The 24,367-nt window shown below is 44.8% G+C and overlaps 1 protein-coding gene across 1 annotated transcript; it reads left to right on the plus strand.

The window, feature by feature from the left end:
- The first annotated feature begins 4,056 nt into the window (after positions 1-4,056).
- Positions 4,057-20,537, plus strand: Med17 (mediator complex subunit 17). The gene is made up of 12 exons (XM_028763351.1): positions 4,057-4,312; positions 5,963-6,129; positions 7,719-7,938; positions 9,246-9,382; positions 9,461-9,545; positions 11,294-11,446; positions 12,199-12,329; positions 13,213-13,397; positions 15,136-15,273; positions 17,242-17,359; positions 18,953-19,112; positions 20,037-20,537. The coding sequence occupies exons 1-12, from the start codon at positions 4,069-4,071 to the stop codon at positions 20,246-20,248; spliced, it is 1,950 nt and encodes a 649-aa protein (XP_028619184.1). The 5' UTR covers positions 4,057-4,068; the 3' UTR covers positions 20,249-20,537.
- Positions 20,538-24,367: the final 3,830 nt, after the last annotated feature.

The following is a 24,367-nucleotide window of genomic DNA, read 5'->3' on the forward strand; positions in this document are numbered from 1 at the left end:
TAATTTAGTACTGTTTTTCTTTTCTCTCTCATTTATTTGTTTATTTATTGAGACAAGAGTGTCTCTATGCTGTCCTGGAACTCACACTGTAGAATAGATTGGTCTTGACCTCTAGATCTGCCTGCCTCTGACTCCCAGGTACTAGGAATAAAGGTGTGTGCCACCACTGCCCAGCTGATCAGCTGATAGTTTCTTTTAATACCTTACCTCAACAAAAACAATATTACTAACTTTTTTGTTTGTTTTTGGTTTTCAGTTTTTCTAGACAGGGTTTCTCTGTATAGCCCTGGCTGTCCTGGAACTCTCTCTATAGACCAGGCTGGTCTCGAACTCAGAAATCTGCCTGCCTCTGCCTCCCAAGTGCTGGGATTAAAGGCATGAGCCACCACCGCCCGGCCAATATTACTATTTTTAAACGTGTGTGTATGTGCTACATGTTTGCATGTCCACGACATAAGTGCGTGTTCATATGGAAGCCAGACGTTATCCCCAGTCTCTTTGATTTCTCTCTACCTTACATAGTGAGGCTTGCTGACTCAGGTAGGCTAATCAGTGTGATCCTGACTTTACCTCCATGAGCACTGGGAATACATGAGCTGCCACACCCACCTGGCTTTTTATGTGGGTTCTGGGGATCCAAGCTCCAATCTTCACACTTGTACAAGGGCTTGATCACCCCAGCCTAGTGCTAGTATCCTCTTATCTCACTTGCCCTGTACTCTGGAGCTGAGGGACGTATTAACTCACCATTGTAACACAGTGCCAAAAATAAGCATACAGTAAATATCTGCTGGGTAGGTGGATGATTATGCCAGATATGTCACTAGATTCTGGGATATGTTTAGTTGAAGAAACCAAACAAATATTATGTGATTAACATATGACTATGTGAAGAGAAATGCAGCAGGGGTGGAACATAAAAAGAATTTTATTTCTTCATGAGGTGTCCTGTCCATCAGGACATTAAACAGGGGTCCGGGGAGATCACCTGAAAGAGAAGATGGAGGAAACAGGCGAACACAAGGAACATGGCTTGTCTATAGGCTGATCAAACCGTAATTTTTACTTTTTCACACACAGGTTATATACACAAAAAGGCAGGATGTGGGGAATGGGATGACGCAGGAATGTGGGTGTTAAGGGGGAATACAGATTGTTCAGGGGGAGTACAGATATCTTCCAGAACAGAGTGTCAGCTAGGTGAAGGTTCAGGGGACAGACCACTATGACTCCGCCTATGATTCACTTGTCTTTATCTAAGTTGGTACTATCCACCAAGGTTACCTATCTTACAAGACCTATCAGTAGCCAGGCTTGGCAGCCTTCCACCAAAGCTGCTGTTTACAGTAACTCCCAGCTATCTGTTTCAGTGTTTTTCCACAGAGATCCAAGACTTGATGCTAGCAGGCATGTATGTCAGGCCTATTGCTGATTTTAGGTGTATGGCTGATTTTAGGCCTTCAGTGTATAAGCAGGGCTGCTCCCAACAGTGGGGTCCCACACTGAGAGGATGGATTCACTTCCTTAATTTGATTCAAATATCAAGACTAGTGAAATCACACACCTACAAGATTAATCCTAACATAAGGAAGGTTTCTAGAGAGATCAGGAGGGCTACTAGGCCTGTCTGAAAACAATGGCCTGACAGAATAGGGAAAGACTGGCTTTAATAGTTCCTGTATGAGCTTGGACTTTCCCACAGACATCAGTGGAGCATTCGGGTGCTCTTGACTTGTCAAATGTAGGTTTAAAGGCTGCCTGCAGTCAAGCATCACAAGTAGAATCAGGAGCTGGAAAGATGGCTCCACAGTGCTTGCTGCTCTTCAAGAGGACCTGCGTCTACTCCCTACCACCCACATCAGGTAGCTCACAACTGGCTGTAACAACAGCTCCAGAGAGTCCAGTGCCCTCTTCTGATCTCCATAGCACCTACACGTGCATGTGGGGATGGACACCAACACACATAAACGCTCATTTCCCTGCAGAGATTGCACTGCCAAGTGGAAGAACTGATACTCTTCAGTGTTCAACTGGCAAAGTGCTCTCTGCTCTGCCTGGATGGAAATCCTGGGTAGGCAAGCTTGTTAAATGTTGGTTTCCAGAAGCTTTTGTTTCCCTCAATGTCAGACTGTAATGAGTGGTGACAGTGTTGGGGGCCAGGGTGAGGAGTGCATGGTAACTGGAACCCTCTAATGTTTCTACTTCCTTGTTAAAAGTTGGCCTCCAGCAGCTTTCGTTTCCCTCAGTGTCTGACAGCAGTGGGTAGTGACAGTGTGCATGGGTAGGGACATTGTAAATGAAACTCTCTAATGCCTCCACCTCTCTTTTTCTTTGTGCCCTGACTACTCTAGGAACTTTTCAGTATTTCCTTCAGCTGTCAGTACCGTGGTCACAACTACTTGGAGCACTATCTCTGCTAGGAGTGTTTGAGAGCCAGGGCAGCTGGAGGGCTGTTCAGACTCTGGACACTGGGCCCAACTCAAGAAGCATCTCTTCCAGCAGATGGAATCTCCAAAGCTTTAGTGGCTGTACCAGCACTACTAGTGGGATGCAGGCCTGTGGACATTGTCAATAAGAAGTCAGAGGCTTCTGCAGACTACAGCTTCTACAGCTGTCAGCCAGGCTTGCTAAGGCCTCCATCTACACCTTGTAGTGGGAAGCGAGGGCCCAAGGACTTGACAAATGACTTCTAGACAAGGCAAGGTTGTTCAGAGCCCAAGATTAGACTCAAAGTGGTATCAAGGGCCAGCCTGGTCTACAGAGTGAGTTCCAAAACAGCCAGGGCTACACAGAAACTCTTAAAACAAACAAACAAACAAACCAAAATCACTGGATGGAAGTTGGGGGTTTAGTACCTATCAAGCTGTGGGACACTGTTGCCAATCAGCGTTCCTTGCTTTTTCTGGTGCAGCCTGCAAGTTGAAAGTAAGTAGGGAATGGCTACTCAGTAAAAGGCATGGCTGGACCTGACATCCTAACACCATGAGGAGAATGCCTCTTGGTGGGTCACCTGAGGAGTAACCTGCTCATACAGCCCAAGAAGGGGTATTTGGGCCAATCACAGCCATTTGTTTGGCTAAAGACAACTGTCTTTTGTCCGTGTGTGTACATGTCTGTGACTGTGTGAGTGTATACCACTTATGTGAGGAGACAACATAGCTCTCCATTTTGTCATTAAACCACTAGTCACAGCGGTCTGCACCAAGTCCTGGCCCAAACTGTGCCTACTAGACCAGGACAATCAGTTACAACCTTTTGTATAGGCATATCTGAGTGTTCTTGTAGTGTTTAAGACACCTGGTGCGGTCTGGATGGTAGCACTACTAGCTGTTTGACTAAGTCTTTTTGCTGGAAATCAGAGAGACTCCAACAGCTGCGAATTATACGGTGTCTTTGTAAGTGTTTACATAAATGTAAAGCCCTTACTTGTAACGGTACATACGTCTTCATCGTTAACTTCACTGAATGTAAAATCACCTAGAGGACATACCTCTGGGAGTATGTTCTCAGAGAGGTTTAACTAGGAAGTGAAAACCTACCCAGAAAGTGAGTGGACGCATCCCAGTGACTGGGTCCCAGACTGAATCAATGGGAGTGGTGTGGTGGGTACGCTGCGTGTCCCAAAAATCAAATAACTAACCAACTAACAAAGAAGCTGCGTGTCTCAACAACCAATCAACAAATTAATCAGATCAATAAGAAATAAGTTATTTTAAAAACCAAGCAACCAACTAAACAAACAAACAAACAAACAAACAAACAAACAAAAATTACAACACCCAGCGTATCTACATAATCAGCACACACTACTTTCAATGCTGCGGCGCGCCTCAGTCAGACGGAAGTTTCCGACTCTCGCGTGCAGCATACCGGAAGTGTCCGGGCAGCTGGCCCTCCGCGCCTGCTCATAGCGTTCCGCGAGACGCTACGCGGAGGATTGTGGGGCAGCGGTGGTGGTTGGTTTCCGCCCGGGCCGTTGCGTCGGGCTTTCGGGGAGCCTGGTGTCCAGGTTTCTGTGTCCGTGCTGTTTCTGAGTCTCCCGCGGGTCTCCCGCAGGCCGCCGCCAGCATGTCGGGCGTGCGAGCTGTGCGCATCAGCATCGAGTCGGCCTGCGAGAAGCAGGTGCAGGAGGTGGGCCTTGATGGCACCGAGACGTACCTGCAGCCGCTGTCTATGTCGCAGAACCTGGCGCGCCTGGCGCAGCGCATCGACTTCAGCCAGGGCTCCGGCTCTGAGGAGGAGGAGGCGGCGGGGCCTGACAGCGACGCGCCTGACTGGGGCGGCGCGGGGGCCGACCAGGACGACGAGGAGGGTGAGGCTTCGCCCTCGTTGCTGGTTCTGCCCCAGGTTCTCCCCTAGGAGTAAAGTGTGTTTTGTGGTGGGCGCCCTTGAGCTTAGCAGCCCCCACTTGTAATGAGAAGTAGTGACAGCAGTGGGAAGGCCGACCTAGTCGGGACGAGGTGTCACGTATAGCCTGGCAATCGCCTTTTTTTTTTTTTTTAGAACAGCCGAATGCTTTTGGGGGTGATTTTAGATGGAAACAGGTGATACTTAAAGATACCACTGAAACTTTGAGGTGCATGAATTATAACGAAACAAAACTGAAAGGGAAATTTGGAGAAGCAACTAGACTGGATTTCGGATTCTTCTTATCAAAGAAACAAAAATTTAGAAACCACAGTTCTTGATTTAGTGATGTGACAGAGTTTGTTTAAGTGGGGATGTTCATGTCTAGTGTGGCAATTGGCCAGGCAGAGGAAGTCAGATTTATGAAAAGCATGAGCTAATAGTGAGACACCATTTCAATAATTAAATAAAAATTTAAATGTAGTTTTCATAAATTTTGCAGAAAGTTAAAACACTGGGGACTGGAGAGATGGCTCAGCGGTTAAGAGCGCTGACTGCTCTTCCAGAGGTCCTGAGTTCAAGTCCCAGCAACCACATGCTGGTTCACAACCATCTGAGATGGGGTCCAGTGTCCTTTCTGGTGTGTCTGAAGACAGTGTACTCACATACATTAAATCAAGTAAATCTTTAAAAAAAAAAAACAACATTGTTATTATCCTGTATTGGAAGGGCAGATTAGCTCAGTAGTTTTAAATGCAAAATTTTAAATGTGTATCGTATTTGATCCATGAAATCCCCACCTACAGAACTGTAGAGTGTAAGTGTGTATTGAGATCCAGTACTGCCATGATTAGAAGCATTTGACCTATTAAGTGACAGGCTTAAATGGCTGCCTCCAGGCTTCCAAATATCTTGAGATGTGTGAAAGAATGAGTAGGTCCTATATTCTGGGTTGAGATATCTCTAAGGACATACCAACTAAAGGAATGGGCAAGTAATAGTATTGTGTTAAATTTGCTGGGAAAGCTTTGGAAGGGTTCACCCCAACTGTTAAGAATGGTTATGTCTCAGGAGGGAGGAGAGTCAGGCCTGAGATTAAAAGAAAACTTTTGACTTTCACTCCCTGATCCTTTATCGTGAACTCTGTAGAGTGAGCATGTATTAAAAATTGATTAAAAGGAAGATATACTCATGCAGCCAATAGTAATGCTGGTGGTATTGGCCATTTGAGGCTTTGCCTGTTGTTTTGCAGTTCAGGAATTTGCTACAGGTATTCAAGTTCTAAATGTTGGAAGGAAGCAGGTTATTTTAAAGGGGCCTGGAGATATAGCTCAGTGCTTATCTGGGATGAATGAAGCCCTAGGTTCAGAAAGATTCGAGTGCCTACCTAAGATATCTTACTGACAGTTTTGGGCCTGTGGAAATTACACTGGCATTTGTTTTGCCATAAAAGGAGTATTAACTGTTAACAGTTCAAGACAAGGCATGGGGAGGAGGTGAAAGAGGGGCAGTTTGTAAGAGAACTCATTTCTCCTTTTCACACTTTTAAACCTCTATGAGCCTTCTTCTGTCTTGTATTCAGTGTAACCAGTACACATGTGTTTCTGTTTTTCAGGGTTGGTAAAATTCCAACCTTCTCTGTGGCCTTGGGACTCGGTGAGGAACAATTTGCGAAGTGCCCTCACAGAGATGTGTGTTCTCTATGATGTCCTCAGTATTGTCAGGGACAAAAAGTTCATGACTCTGGACCCTGTCTCTCAGGATGCGCTTCCTCCCAAACAGGTATATGTGCCCTTTAACTGAACATCTTTTAAGTCCTAGGACCAATATTTGGTTGTGTGCGTTTTGCTCCCTTTTATTTTGTTGAAAAATTAAATCCACAAGCTAGAGCAATGGCTCAATGATTAAGAACACATATTGTTGTTACAGATGACCTGAGTTCTTAGTACCCACGTCAGGCAGCTTAAACCTGCCTGTAGCTCCAGGAGATCTGACACCCCCTAACCTCTTCAGATGCACAGACACACGTGTACAGATAAAAGTAGCATTAGGATTACAAAAGAGAAAAATTAAGTCCTGGCAAAGATGTAAGGACTGAGCGCTTCACAGATGAGGAGTATCTATGAATCTGGCTCCTTATATAGATAGAGAATGAGTGTGGCCTCTCTCCAGGTACTAACCAGGCCTGACCAACTTAGCTAGTCTGTGAGGTCAGGTGAGGTGGTGGGAATTCAGAGTAGTATAATTGCAGAAGGCTGGGGCCTTTTTGTGAAACTTACTCTTGCAAAATCTTTCGCTTCGTCTTTGGACACTCTTTACTGTTGGACAACTTGCACTTGTTAGACTTGTCATGTAGGAGTGTAGCTACTCAATAAAACACAAAGCTGGTGGTTGTGCACGCAGTCTGCAGTCACTTTTCAGCAGCTTCCATGAGTGAGTGTAGTTAATGCAGTGCTTCGGACTGATACCAGTCGAGATTTCAAAAGTCCTGGAGGCACCTACTTGGTCTTATGTCAGTTGTAAGCTTGGTGTTGATGTGTACCATATAGATGCTGATTTCTTTGTGTAGTTACATCTAAGCAGGGGGGTGGAATTTAACATGAAGTATGGGCGCCACAGAAAGGCATGCATAAGTTGGAGCTGGATGGTGAGGACAGGGCTCCGGCCTAGTTTGCCCCAAATGGCGTATTGCTGAGTTCTCATTTCTGGGCCACTATGGTGATTTGGCTTAAGGTCACTTTGTAAGCTTGCCAAGAAACAGGTTACGTTTGTTGTTTAAAAAAAGTTTTGCACGGGAAGATTTTTTTCAAAGCCTTGGTATGTTACTTCACCATCTGCTCATTTTTCTTCTACATTTATTCATTATGTTTTTGTGTATGTATTTGTATGTGTGTGTTCGTGCACACATGTGCGCATGGAAGGATGTAGAAGCCAGAAGTTACCCTAGATATCTTTCTCAGTTCTCTCTGAATTTTTATATTTTTGAGTCAGTTTTTCTTTCTGAAGGTAGAATTCACTAGTTGACCAGATTGACTGGCCAGAAAGCCTCCAGAATTGCCCTTCCCTGGGCTTGGAATGCCAGGTTCCTGTTGCTGTACTGGGTTGAATTCGGATGCTGGAGATGGAACTCAGCAGGCCTCATGCTTGCATGGCAAGCCCCTTGCCAACTGTCATCCCTGTTCCTTCATGTGTGTGCGTGTGTGGGGGTGGGGGGTGTTTAACCACAACTTTTCTTCCAAGTAAAATATTTTCTGCTTGAGAAAATATGTAGTTTTAAATGTATCTAAGATAATTTGGAACTCATTTTTTTTTAAATGTTTTTTTGAGGAACTCATTTTTGATAGAAAACATGCTATATTATTTTTTGCTAGAGTCCACAGACACTGCAGCTGATCTCTAAGAAGAAGTCCCTTGCTGGAGCGGCTCAAATCCTACTGAAGGGAGCAGAAAGACTGACCAAGTCAGTGGCTGAGAACCAGGAAAATAAGCTCCAGCGAGACTTCAATTCTGAGCTCTTGAGACTACGGCAACACTGGAAACTGAGGAAAGTGGGGGACAAGATCCTGGGTGACCTGAGCTACAGAAGTGCAGGTACAGATATCTGACCGTAGAAATTGCTTTGTATGTCTCCTAGCTTCCTGCCATGATCATTTCTCACCTCCCTGTGATAGTTAATATCTTTACCCATAAGCCAAAACCATTCTTGGCAGAGGTTGGTGTCACACACCTGGATGGAGTCCTAACACTTGGAAATTGAAGTGGGAAAGTCAAGAGTTCAAGGGGAACTTCGCCTACATGAGATCCTCCTTATCTTGAAAATCCCTAGACAGGCCAGTCTTACTGTAGTAGCTACACCGAAGAGAAAGTTTGAAGGCAGCATATTTAAGGTTTGGAGTCCAGTGAGAGATGGCCGAGAAGTCCTGCTGGGATGCTTGAGAACAGTACTAGAGATGTCAAAGATTCCTTGTACCAAAGTCAGGCTGCTACTAAAACACAATCTGGAGTCAGTGCCCCACACTGATGTGAGTTCCACTGCAAGATAAATTGGTGCTTTCTGGTTTTAGACATTGTAACTTCTTTACCCAAAATAATTACGGGCAAACACTTAATTTCTCTTTGGGCTGATCCCTTGAGGTTATGGAAGAGTTTAGTTGCTCTCTTTAACTGCAAGAAGATCCTGAATGTCTTTTCTTATTAGACTGGCATTGCACTTAACCATCCACTAACAATGTAGCCGTTACTTAGATTTCTGACTTGCATCGAGGTGCTGCTGCACATCAAAGTAGAGTTGCTGGCTGGAAATAGTACTCTGAGCACTGCTGGCTTGTCTTTCTGATGCTGAATTCACTTTATCAAAACTCCAAGAGAATAGTGTGTAGTCTGTAGAGGTCAGGTTACAGTGATGTCTTTAGGGCGGGTGCAGGTGTGCATCACCATGCTCACGAAGTCTTATGTTGTTTGGTTTTATTTGTAGACAAGATCTCTTGTGTAGCTCTCCTTGGCCTGGAATTCCCTATGTAGACCAGGCTGACCTCAAACTGTAGATTCACCTGTCTCTACCTCTTTTCTACTTTCTTTTTGGTTTGACTCATCCAGCAGGACTGTGGCCATCTCTCACTGGACTCCAAACCTTAAATATGCTGTCTTTGAACTTTCTCTTCAGTGTAGCTACTACAGTAAGACTGGCCTGTCTGGGAATTTTCAAGATAGGATGTCATGTAGGCAGTGTTGGCTTTGAACTCTTGACCCTCCCGCCTAGGCCTCTAAGTGCCTCCCTCTCATTGTGCACATTTCTAATGGAAAGAATTCATATTTAGTGATGTGGGGGTAAAGTGTTATACTTGATAATTTGTATTAATTTGTTATGTTAATTATTTTGATCTCTTAAACCCAATTAGGCTCTCTCTTTCCCCATCATGGTACCTTTGAAGTGATAAAGAATACAGACATTGACTTGGATAAAAAGATACCAGAAGATTACTGCCCTCTAGATGTCCAGATTCCTAGTGATTTAGAGGGGTCTGCATATATCAAGGTACTGATTAGCATTTTTCAAGTTATTTCTTGGCAATTACCCTGAAGCGACTTTGCTAACATTTTTCATGTTCTGTAGGTTTCTATTCAGAAACAGGCTCCAGACATTGGTGATCTTGGCACAGTTAACCTTTTTAAGAGAACTTTGCCCAAATCCAAGCCAGGTATGTCATGGTGTCTATACTTCATTCTATACTCACATACTCAGTAAGCCAAGTGTAAAGAGAGAGGAAAGGAGACCTTTGGTGTGAAAACAATAGGACGTTGGTGGTTATTGAAGATGTCTTAAGCAGTGAGAGTTAAGAGAAGAAGGATGCTCAGGAAGAAAGCTATCCCAGAGTGTGGATGTGGGTTTCTTAAAGAGCTGCCATCTGTGTTTGTTTTTTTGAGACAATCTTTGACTTTAAACTCATAATCCTTCTCCCTCAGCCTTCTGCATGTTGGAATTACAGGCATGAAATGCCATGCTTGCTTCTGGAAATGTACTTTTTATTAAAAATAAAGCATTAGTGAATAGCTGTATATTTTTGTAGGTTGAAGTACACTAGGTGTCTCTGTGTAAAAGAAGATGTTCAACGTCTCCAAGGCTCAGAATATCACGGCAAGTGGAGACACTAAGAATATAGAGGTTGGGGAAGAGTGCTCAGAAGCACTGCCTTCTGGGCATGGCACAGCCGTGCACTCATGCACTCTGGCTGTGGTTACCTGCTGCAGACTTGTACCTGACAGGGCCCCATCATTCCACTGTGGGTGGTCGAGGGGCTCATGAGGCCTCACCCTTACTGAGGGACTTCGGGCTACTAATGGTTTCTAGGCAAGGTGATGCAGACAAGAGTCCCTGCAGGCATTGCAGCCAGCATCAGAATTATACAAGTGAGTAAGACTGACACTCTGTTCAGCTTGACATCACTGGTTCAAACTTGTAGAGTCTGACAGCAGGCAGTTTATTTTAACCATATAAGTACAGCACAATTTTGGAAGAAAAGTTTTCTGATGACAAGTAACTAATTGCCACGTGTACAACAAAGCTTAAGACATGTTCACATTGAAATTCTTTACAAAGTACATATGGCTTCTTCCATAAAGATGGGTACTGTTGACTCAGAAACAGTGCCCAAGATTTAGGGTCTAGGGAACTTGACTGAGGTAAACATAATGCCTGTAGGTGTCAGGATTGGCCCGGCCCTAAGATAACACAAAAGTCATTTAGGCTGATGTAAAGCACAAGTGACATCTCATAAGGATGTGTTTAATGTTTAATGGACTTAAAAGCAATGTTCAAGGTTTATGGGAAAGGGTCTGGGAAAAACAAAACAGTATTCTAGAGTATATGGGCGGAGCCTGGCTCTATAGGTACAAGGATCACCAGGTTGTAAACGACATCCTTTCCGAGCATTCCAGGAGGAAGACAGGTAAACTTCTTCCTTTGAAGACATAGCCTACGTGTTTAACTTTGCATGGATTTTCCAGTGCTTATCTGTGTTCACTAGGACCTCTGGACCTCTAGTGCAGCCACTGATTAGCTGTCTATATTCCTGTAAATAACCCCGTGCTCATATGAGCAGCTACAAACTTTGACACACACATGCATGCAGGAAAGAAGCTTTGGAAGAAGAGTTTGAGTAGGAAAGGAGATAGAGAGGGAGGGAGGGAGGGGAGGGAGAGAGAGAGAGAGAGGGAGGGAGGGAGGGGAGGGACGGAGAGAGGGAGGGAGGGGGAGAGAGGAGAAAATGACCAAAAGCTTGTCTGCGTCTGTGAAATTGTGGAATTTTTTAAAGTGAGACTTTGTGTTTGAACAGAGGTTATAGCAGTATTCTCTGAAGCTTTGATTATGAAGTGAGGTCATTGTTCGTGCAGCTGTATACATGATCTGGCTGGACATGGCTTTATACACATGCCTTCTGTCTTTCAGGTTCCCCACACTGGCAGACAAAATTAGAAGCAGCACAAAATGTTCTTCTTTGTAAGGAAATTTTTGCACAGCTTTCTCGGGAAGCCGTTCAGATTAAGTCTCAGATCCCTCACATTGTGGTGAAAAACCAGATCATCTCTCAGCCCTTCCCAAGTAAGAGCAGGCAGCCTGCTGAAACCTGCAAGCAGGACTTTATGGTGTGGGTGTGCTGTAGGAGTGGCCTCAGGTAGAGGCTCCGCTGTGCATCATGGTGTCCAGGAAAGCCAGCGGTGCTGCCCACTCTGTTCTGTGACCTGAGGGTGGTATCTTGGGCTTTCATGGCATATGTTAAAAATTGTGGTGCTGTGGTTTCAGGCAGCAGCAGTGCTGTCAAGTGGCATTTGTTTCAAAGATACTTGTATTTTCTAAATGAGGTACCAACTTAAAAAAAATAGGATATTCCTAAATTTGTAGAAGAAATTTTTGTTCAGAAGCAGTCAAGCTTAGCCTAGAAATCAGTTGTCAGTGGCTGCATACTTGTTAGTTTAGGGTTAGATGCCCTATGCTTTTAGGAGCAGGGAAGAGAGCCTGGCAAAACTAGGCCCTAACTTCTTGTTGATATATAACTAGAAAAGCTTGTTTTTAAGATTCTATGTTTGTAAAAACCAAGCATTGAGAATTGTCCCCAGTCTTCTTGAGTTACAGCTCAGGATCAGAGCCACAGTATAGTCTGTGGAATATTACTGTTGTCCAAGCCTATGAGAATTTATCGTGTTAAGTAAAGGAGGTCATTGGAGTCGAGGTACTCACGTGAGGCCTGATGGTCCACTTCAGATTCTTGAGAATGCACTGTGATTGTCTTTTGGGAGGATGGCCTCAGCATCCAGTTCTTGGCTTATCTGCATCTGTCCTGCCTCTCTACACAGGCTTGCAGTTGTCCATTTCTCTGTGCCACTCCTCAGATGATAAGAAGTCCCAGAAATGTGCTACAGAGAAGCCTGGTCAGGAGGACCACCTCTACGTCTTGGAGCATAACTTGCACCTGCTGATCAGAGAGGTACCAACTCCAGTGAGGCTCTGCAGTGTGAGCACAGCAGAGCAGTGATCGAGCCTTGCACTGAGGCTCAGTAATGTGCAGCAGTGGTGCCCCTGCCTGATATGAATGAGCCTGCTGTGTTCCAGACATCATCAGTACACAGTCCTTGGGCCCAGAAAATCTTGTAGGGATATACAGCAAGTTCTGGAGTTATCATGAGAAGCACGTGCCACTGTACAGAGAAGGGTGGCTCTGGTGGGGAGGCCTGGGCTGTCCAACATCATGTTTTGAGACTCCAACCTCCCATCACCCCCACCCCTAGTCCCCATTCCCAGGATGGAGTTCTATTGATTGTAATGGTATAAAAGCCAGTGTTTTCGGTTTTTTAGACTGAGGATTTCCCTCAAGGTGGCAGGGTGAGGCTCTCAGTTCAATCCCACCATTACATGTTTCTTGGGGTTCTGCCAGGCAGTCTAGGCAGTTGATTAACTATCTGATCATGAGATGAAATGAGACTTAATGAAGAATGCTTTGTAATTTAAACTTTGAAAATAAAAATCACAGTTCAAAGGAACCCACCTCTTTATAGACGTGAATCATGCACATGGTCACTGAGTGCATTTCTCTCTGTATCAAGGTGATGGTGGTGATGATGATTTGAGGATAGGGTCTCACTGTAGTCCTGCCTGACTCGCAACACCTATGTAGACCAGGCTGGTGTCTGCCTCCCGAATACTAAAATTAAAGGCATTACTATTACATTTGGCAAGATTACTTTTTACTTATTATTTTCACTATTTCCAAAAATAATTTGAGCCCACCTTTGAACCTTTGATTAAACATTTCTGTCATGTTTATTACATGGGTATTGGTTATTAAAAGTGGCTTTTTTTTTTTTTTTCAGTTTCATAAACAGACCTTGAGCTCCATCGTGATGCCACACCCAGCAAGTGCTCCCTTTGGCCACAAAAGAATGAGACTCTCAGGGCCTCAAGCTTTTGATAAAAATGAAATTAATTCAATACAGTCCACGGAAGGACTCCTAGAAAAAATAATTAAACAAGCAAAGCATATTTTTCTAAGGAGCAGGTGAGGATGAAGAAAGTTACTGTTTTCTGTAAAGTTGAGTCCTTTTTCTGTCCTCTTTATGTTGATTTTGGGTACATGTTAGCAGAAAGTGGCTAAGAGAAAAATTATGGTGACAGACTGGGTCTTGTCCAGTTGAGGGGGGTGGGGGTGGATAGGAGGGGTGTTGGGGGTGCAGATCCTGCTATCAGGTTGAATGCTCTGTTTTTAACACTACCCAGAACCAGTCTAGACAGCTGGTTGACAGCCAGGAAAATGACTCTTCTCCTCCCTTTGTGTTTTGTTGTGTTTGGCAGCTCATCCTTGAAGCCCTTACTCCCATGTTGACTTAATTGTTACTTGGGGCAGATAACATTAAAGCCTTTTTTATTTCCTTCCTGATGAGCTGGTTGAGGCTTAGATAATTTAGTTTAGTTTGCTCAGCTAAAGCCAACAGCCCAAGGCTGTGTTAGCTCCAAAGTGTGTCTCTTTTTTGTTTTGAGTAGCCCTGGCCTTGAACTGAGAGCTACTTTGTCTCTTAACTGCCTTTGCTAGTGCTGCTGCCCCAGCCTCACTGTCTGTGGCTGGCGCGGTGAGAGGGAAGTGCATCTTCCTGTGTTAACATCTGCCCTCTCTTCCATACTGACACTGGCGAGGAGGTCTGTTTCATCTTGCCTTGAAGGTTCTGTAGCATTGTCATTTAGCAGGTGGTACTGCTTGTGGATATCTTGTTTCCAGTGGCTTCTTACCACTTGTCATGCTGATCCTATCGAGAGGTGCCCAGTTTTTGTTGCTTATGTCTAGCAATCATTGCTGACTTTCTTGATCGGTGATGTTTGGATTGTGCCCAAGTCTCTAGTGCCATGTCCAGCAGGGCATTAAACAGGGGTCCAGGGAGATCACCTGAAAGAGAGTGGGGGGAAAACAGGCAGACGCAGAGAACAGTGGCTTGTCTATAGGCTGATCAAACCGCCAATTTTACTTTTTTCACACAGGGGTTATATACACAAAAAGGCAGGATGTGGGGAAGGGGATGACGCAGGAGCGTAGGTGTTCAGGGGGAGGACAGATATCTTCCAGAACAGGGTATCAGCTGGGTTGAGGGTTCAGGGGACAGGTCACTATGACTCTGCCTATGATTTACTTGTCCTTATCTAAGTTGGTACTTTCCACCAAGGCTACCTATTTACAAGGTCTATGACTATCCACAAGACCTATGACTACTTGTTCTCATCCAGGCTGGTAAATTTCCACCAAAGCTGCCTGTTTACAATATCTTATAGCTATCTGTTCAGTGTTTTTCAAAGAGACCCAAGACTTTGTGTTAGCAGGCTGAGTTAGGCCTATTGCTGATTTTAGGCCTTCAGTGTATAAACAAGGCTGCCCCTGACACTCTAGTTTGCCTTATGGTTTATTCCAGGTGTAGGTATATCCCAAGTCAGTTGTTACCAAAGACCACTAATATCTGGGTGCATATCAGATTAGTACCTGGGACTATCTTATCTGTGTGGAATAAGCTTTCATGAGCCGGAGAAGATGAATGAGGTGGTTTGAGTGTGTGTTGTGGTGCAAAGCTATGACCAGCACAGCAGTGCATATGCGAGGGCTCCCAGAACCAACTCACCTCTAGAACCTTCGCCTTTCAAATGGTTGGTGTGGTCGGAAAGTAGGCAAAATTAGATAATTTTCAAATTTATATAGAATTGATACATAATTTAAATCCTTTCATTCTATATAGTGATTTTTAAATTTTCTTTTAAAGAACTGCTGCAACCATTGACAGCTTGGCAAGTCGAATTGAAGACCCCCAGATCCAGGCCCATTGGTCAAACATCAACGATGTCTATGAGTCGAGTGTAAAAGTCTTAATCACATCTCAGGGTTATGAACAGATCTGCAAGTAAGTGTCACCAGTAAGTCCCACAGACAGCTTGCTGAGCAGCTGTTTGTATCCTTCTCCAAGGGATTCTACAAGCCTCAGGGTTTTTTGTTATGGGCCATGAATTTCTATAAATTATATCACCTATAGCATATTTGCAAACACAAGAGGTTAGGGGTTGGAGAGATGACTAAGTGGTTTAAAGTTTTTTTTTGTTTGTTTGTTTGTTGTTTTTTTTGTTTTGTTTTGTTTTGTTTTGTTTTTTCGAGACAGGGTTTCTCTGTGTAGCCCTGGCTGTCCTGGACCTCACTCTGTAGATCAGGCTGGCCTCAAACTCTCAAACTCAGAGATCCGCCTGCCTCTGCCTCCCAAGTGCTGGGATTAAAGGCGTGCGCCACCACCACCTGGCTGGTTTAAAGTTTTCTTCCACAGAAGAAACTGTTCCTAGCAACCAAGTCAGGTGGCTCACAACTGCCTGTAACTCCAGCTCCAGGGAATCTTAGGTTCTCTTCTGACCTCCAGGGTGCCTGCACATATGTGGCATACACGCACATATCTCCTAAGAGCCACATACAATCTCATGTTTACAGTTTTGTGTTGGTCTATCCTTGGCCACATGGCAGCCTGTGGGCGATGAGTTGAACATGCCTAGCATCTACACATTGAGCGGAAAGCTACCTCACTTGCTAAGGTACTCGCCAAGCCTGAGTCAGTTCCGGCCTAGGGGCTGTGCAAGTCTGTTGTGTCAGGAGTGAGAGGACTGTGGACGCCTGCACTCAGCCTAGTCTGCTGAGGGTAGTCTGCGTTAGTTAGGTTGTTAGGACAACCCTGGCCTGGTGTTGTCGTTGGTTCTGATCCATTAGTTGATTGTACCTCTAAACCAGGTTGACTATTGTGTGTCTGTGGAATAGCAGCATCGTCCTTGTCCCAGCATTCTTAGTCAGATGCTTGAGCAAGGTATATGTCTCAGAATGCTTGCTTGGATTCTATAATAAAGCTAGGTGTGCTAGTACATAGCTCTAATCCCAGAGCTTGGGAAGTAGAGGCAGGAAGAGCACAGTGAGGTCAAGACCAGAATGGGCTTTACAAAACAAGATATCTCATCTTTAAAAACTGCAGTAAGAAGGCACATTTGTACCTGTTGGTCTGAGAGTCCCAGCCCTGCCTCTCCAGGCTCTGCAAGTGCTTAGATGCTTTATTTAAGACAGAGCAAACTGGCCACCATGAACAAAGCACTGTGACATGTAAAGTCGCTCCCTTGTGAAGGAGGAGCAGAAAATCTTTTGGGTTTTTTCGAGACAGGGTTTTTCTGTACAGTTCCGGGCTGGCCTCGAACTCAGAAATCCGCCTGCCTCTGCCTCCCAAGTGCTGGGATTAAAGGCGTGCGCCACCACCGCCCAGCTAGGAGCAGAAAATCTATGCAATACTGATTTTCAGTGTGGCAGTTTTAGTGAGTAAACGAGCATAAGATCAGATGCAGGAAGTAAAAGTAGGTGATGGAAAGGAACTAAGTATGTGTGTTTTACGTTTATTTCCTTATCTGGGACTTGGTGTGCATGCATTCCATGGTACATGTGCAGAGAGGTGTAGAGGACAGTCTGTAGAAGCTGGTTCTCTCCTTCCACAATGTAGGGACCTGGGATTGAATTCAGGTCCTCAGGCTTGGATGTAAAGAGCCCTTACCTACATTTTAAATCAGGGCCAGGCCCACATAGCTCACCACTTGGGGTTTAGGGGATGCTGCTGTGTCCATGTCCTGCTGTGACAACTCCAAGGGAAGACAGTCACCTGACTGACTAGCCTGCTGTAGAGCAGGTGCCTGTTGCAATCTGAGGAAGTCTGCCTTGGATTTCATTTGGTGGATGCTAAGAAACTACCGTCACCTGTAACATAAAAGTTGGTTTAGGTCATCAGAGCTGTTGCATCTTTGTGCATGCTGTTAACATGATGTAAAGTTGGGATTGTACCAACTAGAGTGTGTGTCTGTAGGTCCATCCAGCTACAGTTGAACATTGGTGTTGAGCATGTCCGTGTTGTGCACAGAGATGGGCGGGTGATTACGTTGTCCCATCAGGAACAGGAGCTACAGGACTTCCTTCTGTCTCAGGTAGGTTACACACTGTGCTTTGGTTGGAGTTTTGTTTATGTCTTTGAGATAAGTCTTAATGTAGCTCAGCCTAGCCTCGAATGAGTTGTGTAGCCCACTAGTCCTCCTGCTTCTGCCTCCTGGTTACTGGGATTGCAGGTGTGCACACATTCCTGGCCACACCTCAGGCCTTAAGTCCCTAGTTTCATTCATCGCTTAAGGAACAAACTGAGCAAGCAATAGCTGTAATGGTTACAGAAGGAGAGACCGTTTTTTCTGTATTGTCACTTCCTTCCAGGACACACTTTTGGTTCATAATCTGTCCTGGGTTTATTTGCACAATTGTTGGGGAATAGCCCCTCTTCAGGAAGGAGCAAGTATTAGCCCAAGGAAAGCAGAGAGAGGAAGACAGATGCAAACTATAGCAGCCACCATCCTATTATATTCATAGACAGCCATTAGACATAGACAGTGCAATGCTTTCTAGTCTTTGGCTCTGGAAAGGATTGCTCCTGTGAAAGGACACTGGAAAGTGCTGGCTTCTTGTCCCTGTTCCACAGACTTGTTTGGTAACACTGGAGTGCAAGAAAAGCAGTAGTTAGCCACCTTAGAGTTGAGAGTAGCTAGTAAAGTGATGAATTGTGGTAGAAAAGGGAGGGGTTTGTTCTAATGTAAAATAATGATTATTCACACAAATTAAGAAAAAATATGCTAATACTTTCCTCCAGGTGCGGTTCTCTCATAGAGGATTTGCCTCTTTGATGCCAGGTAATCAGGTGCATCTGTGAGGGACACAGCTGACTCAGCCCCCGTCAGTTACATCCTAAGTGGGTTTGCTTAGCTGAAGTGTATACACAGATGTGTTGGAGTGTCTCAGAGAGACTGGCACGTCTAGAGACCAAGGTCTGCAAGTGGACAGGGGTCAGAGAAGCAGGTAGTGATAGTGTTGCTGCCTGGTGCTGCTGCCTTTGCTGCTGGTGGCAGAATGCATTCCAGCAGGGTGGGAGTGAAGAACACGCGGGATGGTGTTTACTATGAGTCAGCTGACCATGTGGCTGTGGGAGACCCAGCAGTCATTTAGTGAGGCCTTCTGGCCTTGACCAGATGAGCAGGTTTTTGTCATGAGCTCTAGCTGACCTAGCCAGCCTCACAGGAACAAGTACCAGGAGCACAAGACCTGACCCACCGTGTTCCTTACTATTCTGCTGGCTGCATTGGGTAGCCCCCCAATGATGGTTCCATTGAAGCCAGAGAACACAGTAGACTGATGGGAAGTCTCCCCGGCAGAGAGTAGGGTAGGACTGTGTTTGAAGGGCAAACGGAAGATGCTTGGCACACTGAAACTTTGATGTTACTCCACATCCATTGATCCAGACAGGAAGCTGCAGCAGGCAGGCTTAGGGCCTGAGTCTGCACTCAAGCTGCCAGTAGACACAGACAGCACTAGACAGCCGCAGTTCTGCAGTGGAAGGAGGGCTCTACTCTCCTCTCTACTGGTCATATCACACAGAATTTCTCAAACCTGGGCCAGAGGTTGAGAACCCCAGCAAGCTTACAGTTACATCAGCTCACCAAAGTGTGCCTGTGAATCAGTCCTGTCTTTCTCATTCACAGATGTCACAGCACCAGGTGCATGCGGTTCAGCAGCTTGCCAAGGTTATGGGCTGGCAGGTCCTCAGCTTCAGTAATCATGTGGGACTCGGACCCATTGAGAGTATCGGCAATGCCTCCGCCATCACAGTGGCCTCTCCAAGCGGAGACTATGCTATTTCAGGTACTTTCCACTGCTCCAATGGAAAGGAAGCGCTTAACCTTCTCCTTTAGTATAACTAAATGTGCGTAGGAGGCACATGTATTTCTGTAATGAGTTGACATGTTCACACTGCTGTTATGTATACTTGTGTGTGTGTGTGTTAAGTGGGGAGGGTCAAGGAGACAGGGAACGTGTGTGAGAACTTACTGAGCAAACATTATCTTCAGTTATGCATCAGTTAAAACTTTATCAAAAAGGCTTCTTTCTTTTGCTTACTCTTTTCTTTCTGGGAGAGACTAGGTCATGTTTGCAGTTTAGGCTGGCTTTAGACTATGTAACGCAGGCTGGTGTTGAACTCACTTTGTGGCCAGGCCAGCCTCAGCCCTGTCTCAGCTTCTGAGGGTTTGGCTTCCAGGCATGTGCTACCACATCTGGCACATGTTGCCTAATTTATAGGGCAAATAATAGTTTAAAAATATTTAGATCATCTTAGAATGTGGATATGTGCAAAACTTTAGCATTTGGAGGTCTGACAAGATGTTTTAGCAGGAAAAGGCCCTTGCCACCAAGCCTGAGGACCTGAGTTTGATCGCAAGCCCCACATGGTTGTCAGATAGAACTGACATGGTTGTCAGTTGTCTTCTGACTTTCACACATGCATACATACACATGCATTTATACATATGCACATATATGTGCATAAAGTAATAAATAGATTTAATATTTTGGAACTGAAACATTGCCCTTGATCTCACTGTGTAGTCAGAACCAGTCTTGAACTCCTGATCCTACAGACTGCACCTCTCAGGTGCAGGGTTAGGGGTGTGTACTCTTAGGAGCTGCTCTTGAAACACTTGTGTATGAGATCGTCTAAGCTCTTGGGCAGGGTTTTCCATTACTTTCTAAGTCGCAAAGTGGATGTACTGATACTGGTTTCCTCAATAGTTCGCAACGGACCTGAGAGCGGCAGCAAGATTATGGTCCAGTTTCCCCGTAACCAGTGCAAAGACCTTCCGAAAAGTGATGTTTTACAAGACAGCAAGTGGGGTCATCTCCGCGGACCGTTCAAGGAGGTTCAGTGGAACAAGATGGAGGGCCGAAACTTCGTGTATAAAATGGAGCTGCTTATGTCTGCCCTGAGCCCCTGTCTGCTGTGATTTTCTCCAGAACAAGTTCCAGAAATACTGACTTGCCTGTTTGCAGATCGGTTATAAGCACAAGGGAAGATGTCTTCCATAGAAGTACTGAGCGCAGACTCATGTGCACTGGTGCTCCAGTCTTTCACGGGAGCCCTGTTTAAAAGTTACGTGTTTACCTTGCAGCTTGAATTCTCTCACTTTATAAGTGATGAGTACTTTGGAATGGAAAAATGTGTGTACAGTTATAGTATGCAGTATGGGGAGATGTAAAATAGTACATTTTTTTATACAGCTAACCTGAAAATATTACTAACTTAAGGGCTTGAATTTGCTTTTTTTTTTTTTTTTTAAATCCATCTTTAATGTTAACATAAACTTTGGGTTTAAAAATCTCCAAGTATTTTGTGAATTTCTTCTAACCTATATGAGCTGTGTCTCAAGTCAGCTACTCCTGCTGTTTCTTTAAAAATCACCTAAGAATATCTTACAGCACAGATTCACTGACCACACCAGGCCATCCCTGTCCCTGGAGTTCACCAAGATCTCTCACAGGAGTAGTCTTCCCTACTTGGGGGCCTTGGGGTGTTTGGGGACGTCAAGTGCTTTTGTAGCCATCTTCCTCAGTTGGGTCTACATGAACAGATTAAGAATTTCCTCAAAAAGCAGAAGAAACCAAACAGTGTACCATGATACAGTCTCTGTTTTCCCTGTTACTGGTCACTGTCTTTGGCTGTATAGAAACTTCCATAGAGCTGATGGTATTCCACTTGAAATTTGACAAGTTGAGATATAAAGGAGGTGCGCCAAGTGTGATGGCTCATGCCTGTAATCCCAGGACTAGGAAGTTGAAGACAGGAAGATCAAGAGTTCAAGTTCAGCCTGATCTGCATGAGTTCCAGGCCATCTGGAACTACATAGGGAGAACCTTGTCTCAAGGTAAAAATAGAAAGGAAGAAACAAAAGGGGTTTTAGTAAACCAAATATATTCATGCTATGGATTATGTTTTGCAAGGGGGAAAAGAGTGAAATTTAATAGGGAAAAACAAAGTGAGGTAATGCCAAGACACATCTGGAAATGCAGACAGGTCATGTGTATAACAGACACATCTGGAAATGGAGACAGGTCATGTGTATAACAGAGTCCATGGGTGGGGGTATAGTCCAGCGGGAGAATGCCTAGCATGTATGAGCACTCAGATTCAAGCTCCAGAATTATAGAAAGAGGGGTGGGTGGATATGACCATTGGAATGTGTACTGTAATGTATAGACATGATTGTGTATATGTTTGTCTAGAAAGATTCTGTGAGAAGTGAGGTTGAGGAGAGAGAACACTATATTGGGGACGTGTGTATCTTCTGACTTCAAGAAGCATTATTTTTGCAATTACAGATTCTTGAAAGGCAAAAGAAAGCATGACTTCAGCTGTCCTTAAGGATAGGCAGCTGAAGCCGGGCAGTGGTAGCGCACGCCTTCAATCCCAGCACTTGGGAGGCAGAGGCAGGCGGATTTCTGAGTTCGAGGCCAGCCTGGTCTACAGAGTGAGTTCCAGGACAGCCAGGGCCACACAGAGAAACCCTGTCTCGAAAAACAAACAAACAAACAAAAAGATAGGCAGCTGAGATGGTGGTCACATGCAGAAGCACATATATTGACAGTCCACCCCTCTTCTGAGTAAAACTTGATGTATTGTGGTAACAGTAGTTTCTCAGTTAACTCTAGAGGTGTCTGATGTCAGGAAACAGCGTAATACGCCAATTCTGATAAATGACAGCTGGAGGAAAGAGCCTTCACTGCCCTGGTACCATGGGAGTTGTCAAGGCAACTGCATCTGAGACTGTTTCTGAAAGTCACCTGTGGTGCTTTGAATGTAATTGGCCCCCATAGACCCATAGAGAGTGGCACTATTAGGAGGTGTGCCCTTGCTGGAGGAAGTGTATCACTGTGGGGTTGGGCCTTGAGGTCTCATATGCTCAAGGTACACTCCGTGTACACAGTTTCTCCTTGCCTGTGGATCAAGACAGAACTCAGAGCTCCATGTCCAGCACGTCTGCCTATACGCTGCCCTGTTATCTGCCATGATAATAATGGAATAAACCTCTGAAACTGTAAGCCAGCCCCATTAAATGTTTTGCTTTGTAGGAGTTGCTGTGGTCATGGTGTCTCTTCACAGCAATAAAACCCTAACTAAGACACCACTCCATCAATGACATTTGGTTCTCTCATCATTCTGTGGCACTCCACTTGCCATTTGCCCATGGTCACATTTCTTCAGCCATTCTGAATGGTGTCCTCCTCAGGCTGTGTCTCTACATTCTTGTACTGGCCAAGATATCCTGGCAACCTTACCTCACTGTATCTGTGCTTCACTGTGGTATTGCTTCCAGTTATGCCTGAGATTGTCTTAGGCAGTTACTGTCATTGTGGGCCAGTAAACTTTGCACCAGAAAACTTTTTTTTTTAAAGATTTTAAAAAATTATGTATATAGCATTCTGTCTACATGTATGCCTGCATGCCAGAAGAGGGTACCAGATCTCATTATAAATGGTTGTGAGCCACCATGTGGTTGCTGAGAATTGAACTCAGGACCTCTGGAAGAGCAGAGAGTGCTCTTAACCTCTGAGCTATCTCTCCGGCCCAATACCAGAAAACTTACATGAGCACAACATACACTTCGTAGATTTTTAGCTCATGCTCTCTGAGGAGACACCAGTATGTTCTACAAAGCAAAATATGCACCACTGCTGTATGTGGTGGCATGGCAGTCTCCTAGTTTCCACCCTTTCCAGAGGGAACAAGGACTCTAGAATTACTGTTAAAATTCTGGAAGAGGGGACTAAAGAGGAGGCTCAGTGGTTTAGAGCTCTGACTGCTCTTCCAGAGGTCCTGAGTTCAATTCCCAGCAACCACATGGTGGCTCACAACCATCTGTAATGGGATCTGCTGCCCTCTTCTGGTGTGTCTGAAGACAGCTACAGTGTACTCATATATATATATATATAAAATAAATTTAAAAATAAAGTGCCCATGGTTAAAAAAAAATTCTGGAAGCACACATTTTAAAAATGGTCTTCTGTCTACAACACAACAGGTTGTTGCACCTTGATTTGTTGTTGGGGCCTGAGGAGGAGAGGTAGCTAATGTTTTTGTCCTCCCAAGAAAAGGAATTTTCGAAACAAGTCCTTACTGCCACATGAGGAGTAAAAAAGATATGGGCATTGGGGACCTGAAAGAGGGGAAAAAAAAAAAAAGGAATACTCTATATACACTTTTACCTTTTTATGTATGGATCTGCAGCCCAGGCCCTGCACACAACCACTGACCCCAGCTTCCATCATAGTTGGAGTGGCGGTGCCTTTGAGCTGCCGCTGTGCATCAGAAGCAAGAAGGGAGGGGATGCTTGCAGCTAGAGCTTGGAAAAATGGAAGCTGGGAAGAAGACCCTTTCAGGTAAACCTGACAACAGTCTGAGAGTGTGAAAGCTGAGGCCAACAGAGACCTAACCCCCAAGCTCATCTGGAGCTCCTGATAACCCGGGTCACTGAAGAAACAAACTTGTTTAAATTTATTTTTTAAATTTTATTTCACGTGGATGAATGTTTTGCCTTCACATATATTTGTGCACCGTGTGCATGCAGTACCCGTGGGGGCCAGAAGAGGGAGGCAATCCCTGGAACTGGAGTTACAGAAGGTTATGAGCTACCATGTGGGTACATGGAATTGAATTAGGGTCCTCTGCAAGAACAGCAAGTGCTCTTAGGTGCTGAGCTTCTCTAGCCCCATCACAGGGCATTTTAATCTTTGCTCTGCAATACTGCCCTTTCTCAACTAGCTTTCCAGATCCTTCAAGGTTTTGCATGCTCTTCTTAATCCCTCCCAGAGGTCTAGGCTAATACTGGCTCCTCCTGATGCCATATGAGGTAGGTGAGTACCACATGCTCCCCTGCCCGGGATCTGACTGGAGACTTGAAGTGTTGATGATTGAATAGGGTGAAGCTGGATGAAGCCATAGAGATTTTACTTCTGTCATCCAACTACCCCTAGTTAACTTAAGCCATGTTTTTCTCATAGTAACCCAAGTTTAGGCTACTCAATTAATTTTGTATGAGGGAGGATGAGATCAATGTCTTCTGTTCCCT

The sequence above is a fragment of the Grammomys surdaster genome, unplaced genomic scaffold (assembly GCF_004785775.1).
Source record: "Grammomys surdaster isolate TR1022 unplaced genomic scaffold, NIH_TR_1.0 138, whole genome shotgun sequence".
Taxonomy (NCBI): domain Eukaryota; kingdom Metazoa; phylum Chordata; class Mammalia; order Rodentia; family Muridae; genus Grammomys; species Grammomys surdaster.

What these genes read in the sequence shown, in the direction of transcription:
- Med17 (XM_028763351.1), top strand. Translation starts at nt 4,069, where the DNA reads ATGTCGGGCGTGCGAGCTGTGCGCATCAGCATCGAGTCGGCCTGCGAG. An exon ending in CATATTTTTCTAAGGAGCAG is followed by an intron (nt 13,398 to 15,135) that starts GTGAGGATGAAG and finishes TTTCTTTTAAAG; the next exon opens with AACTGCTGCAACCATTGACA. An exon ending in AGGACTTCCTTCTGTCTCAG is followed by an intron (nt 17,360 to 18,952) that starts GTAGGTTACACA and finishes TCTCATTCACAG; the next exon opens with ATGTCACAGCACCAGGTGCA.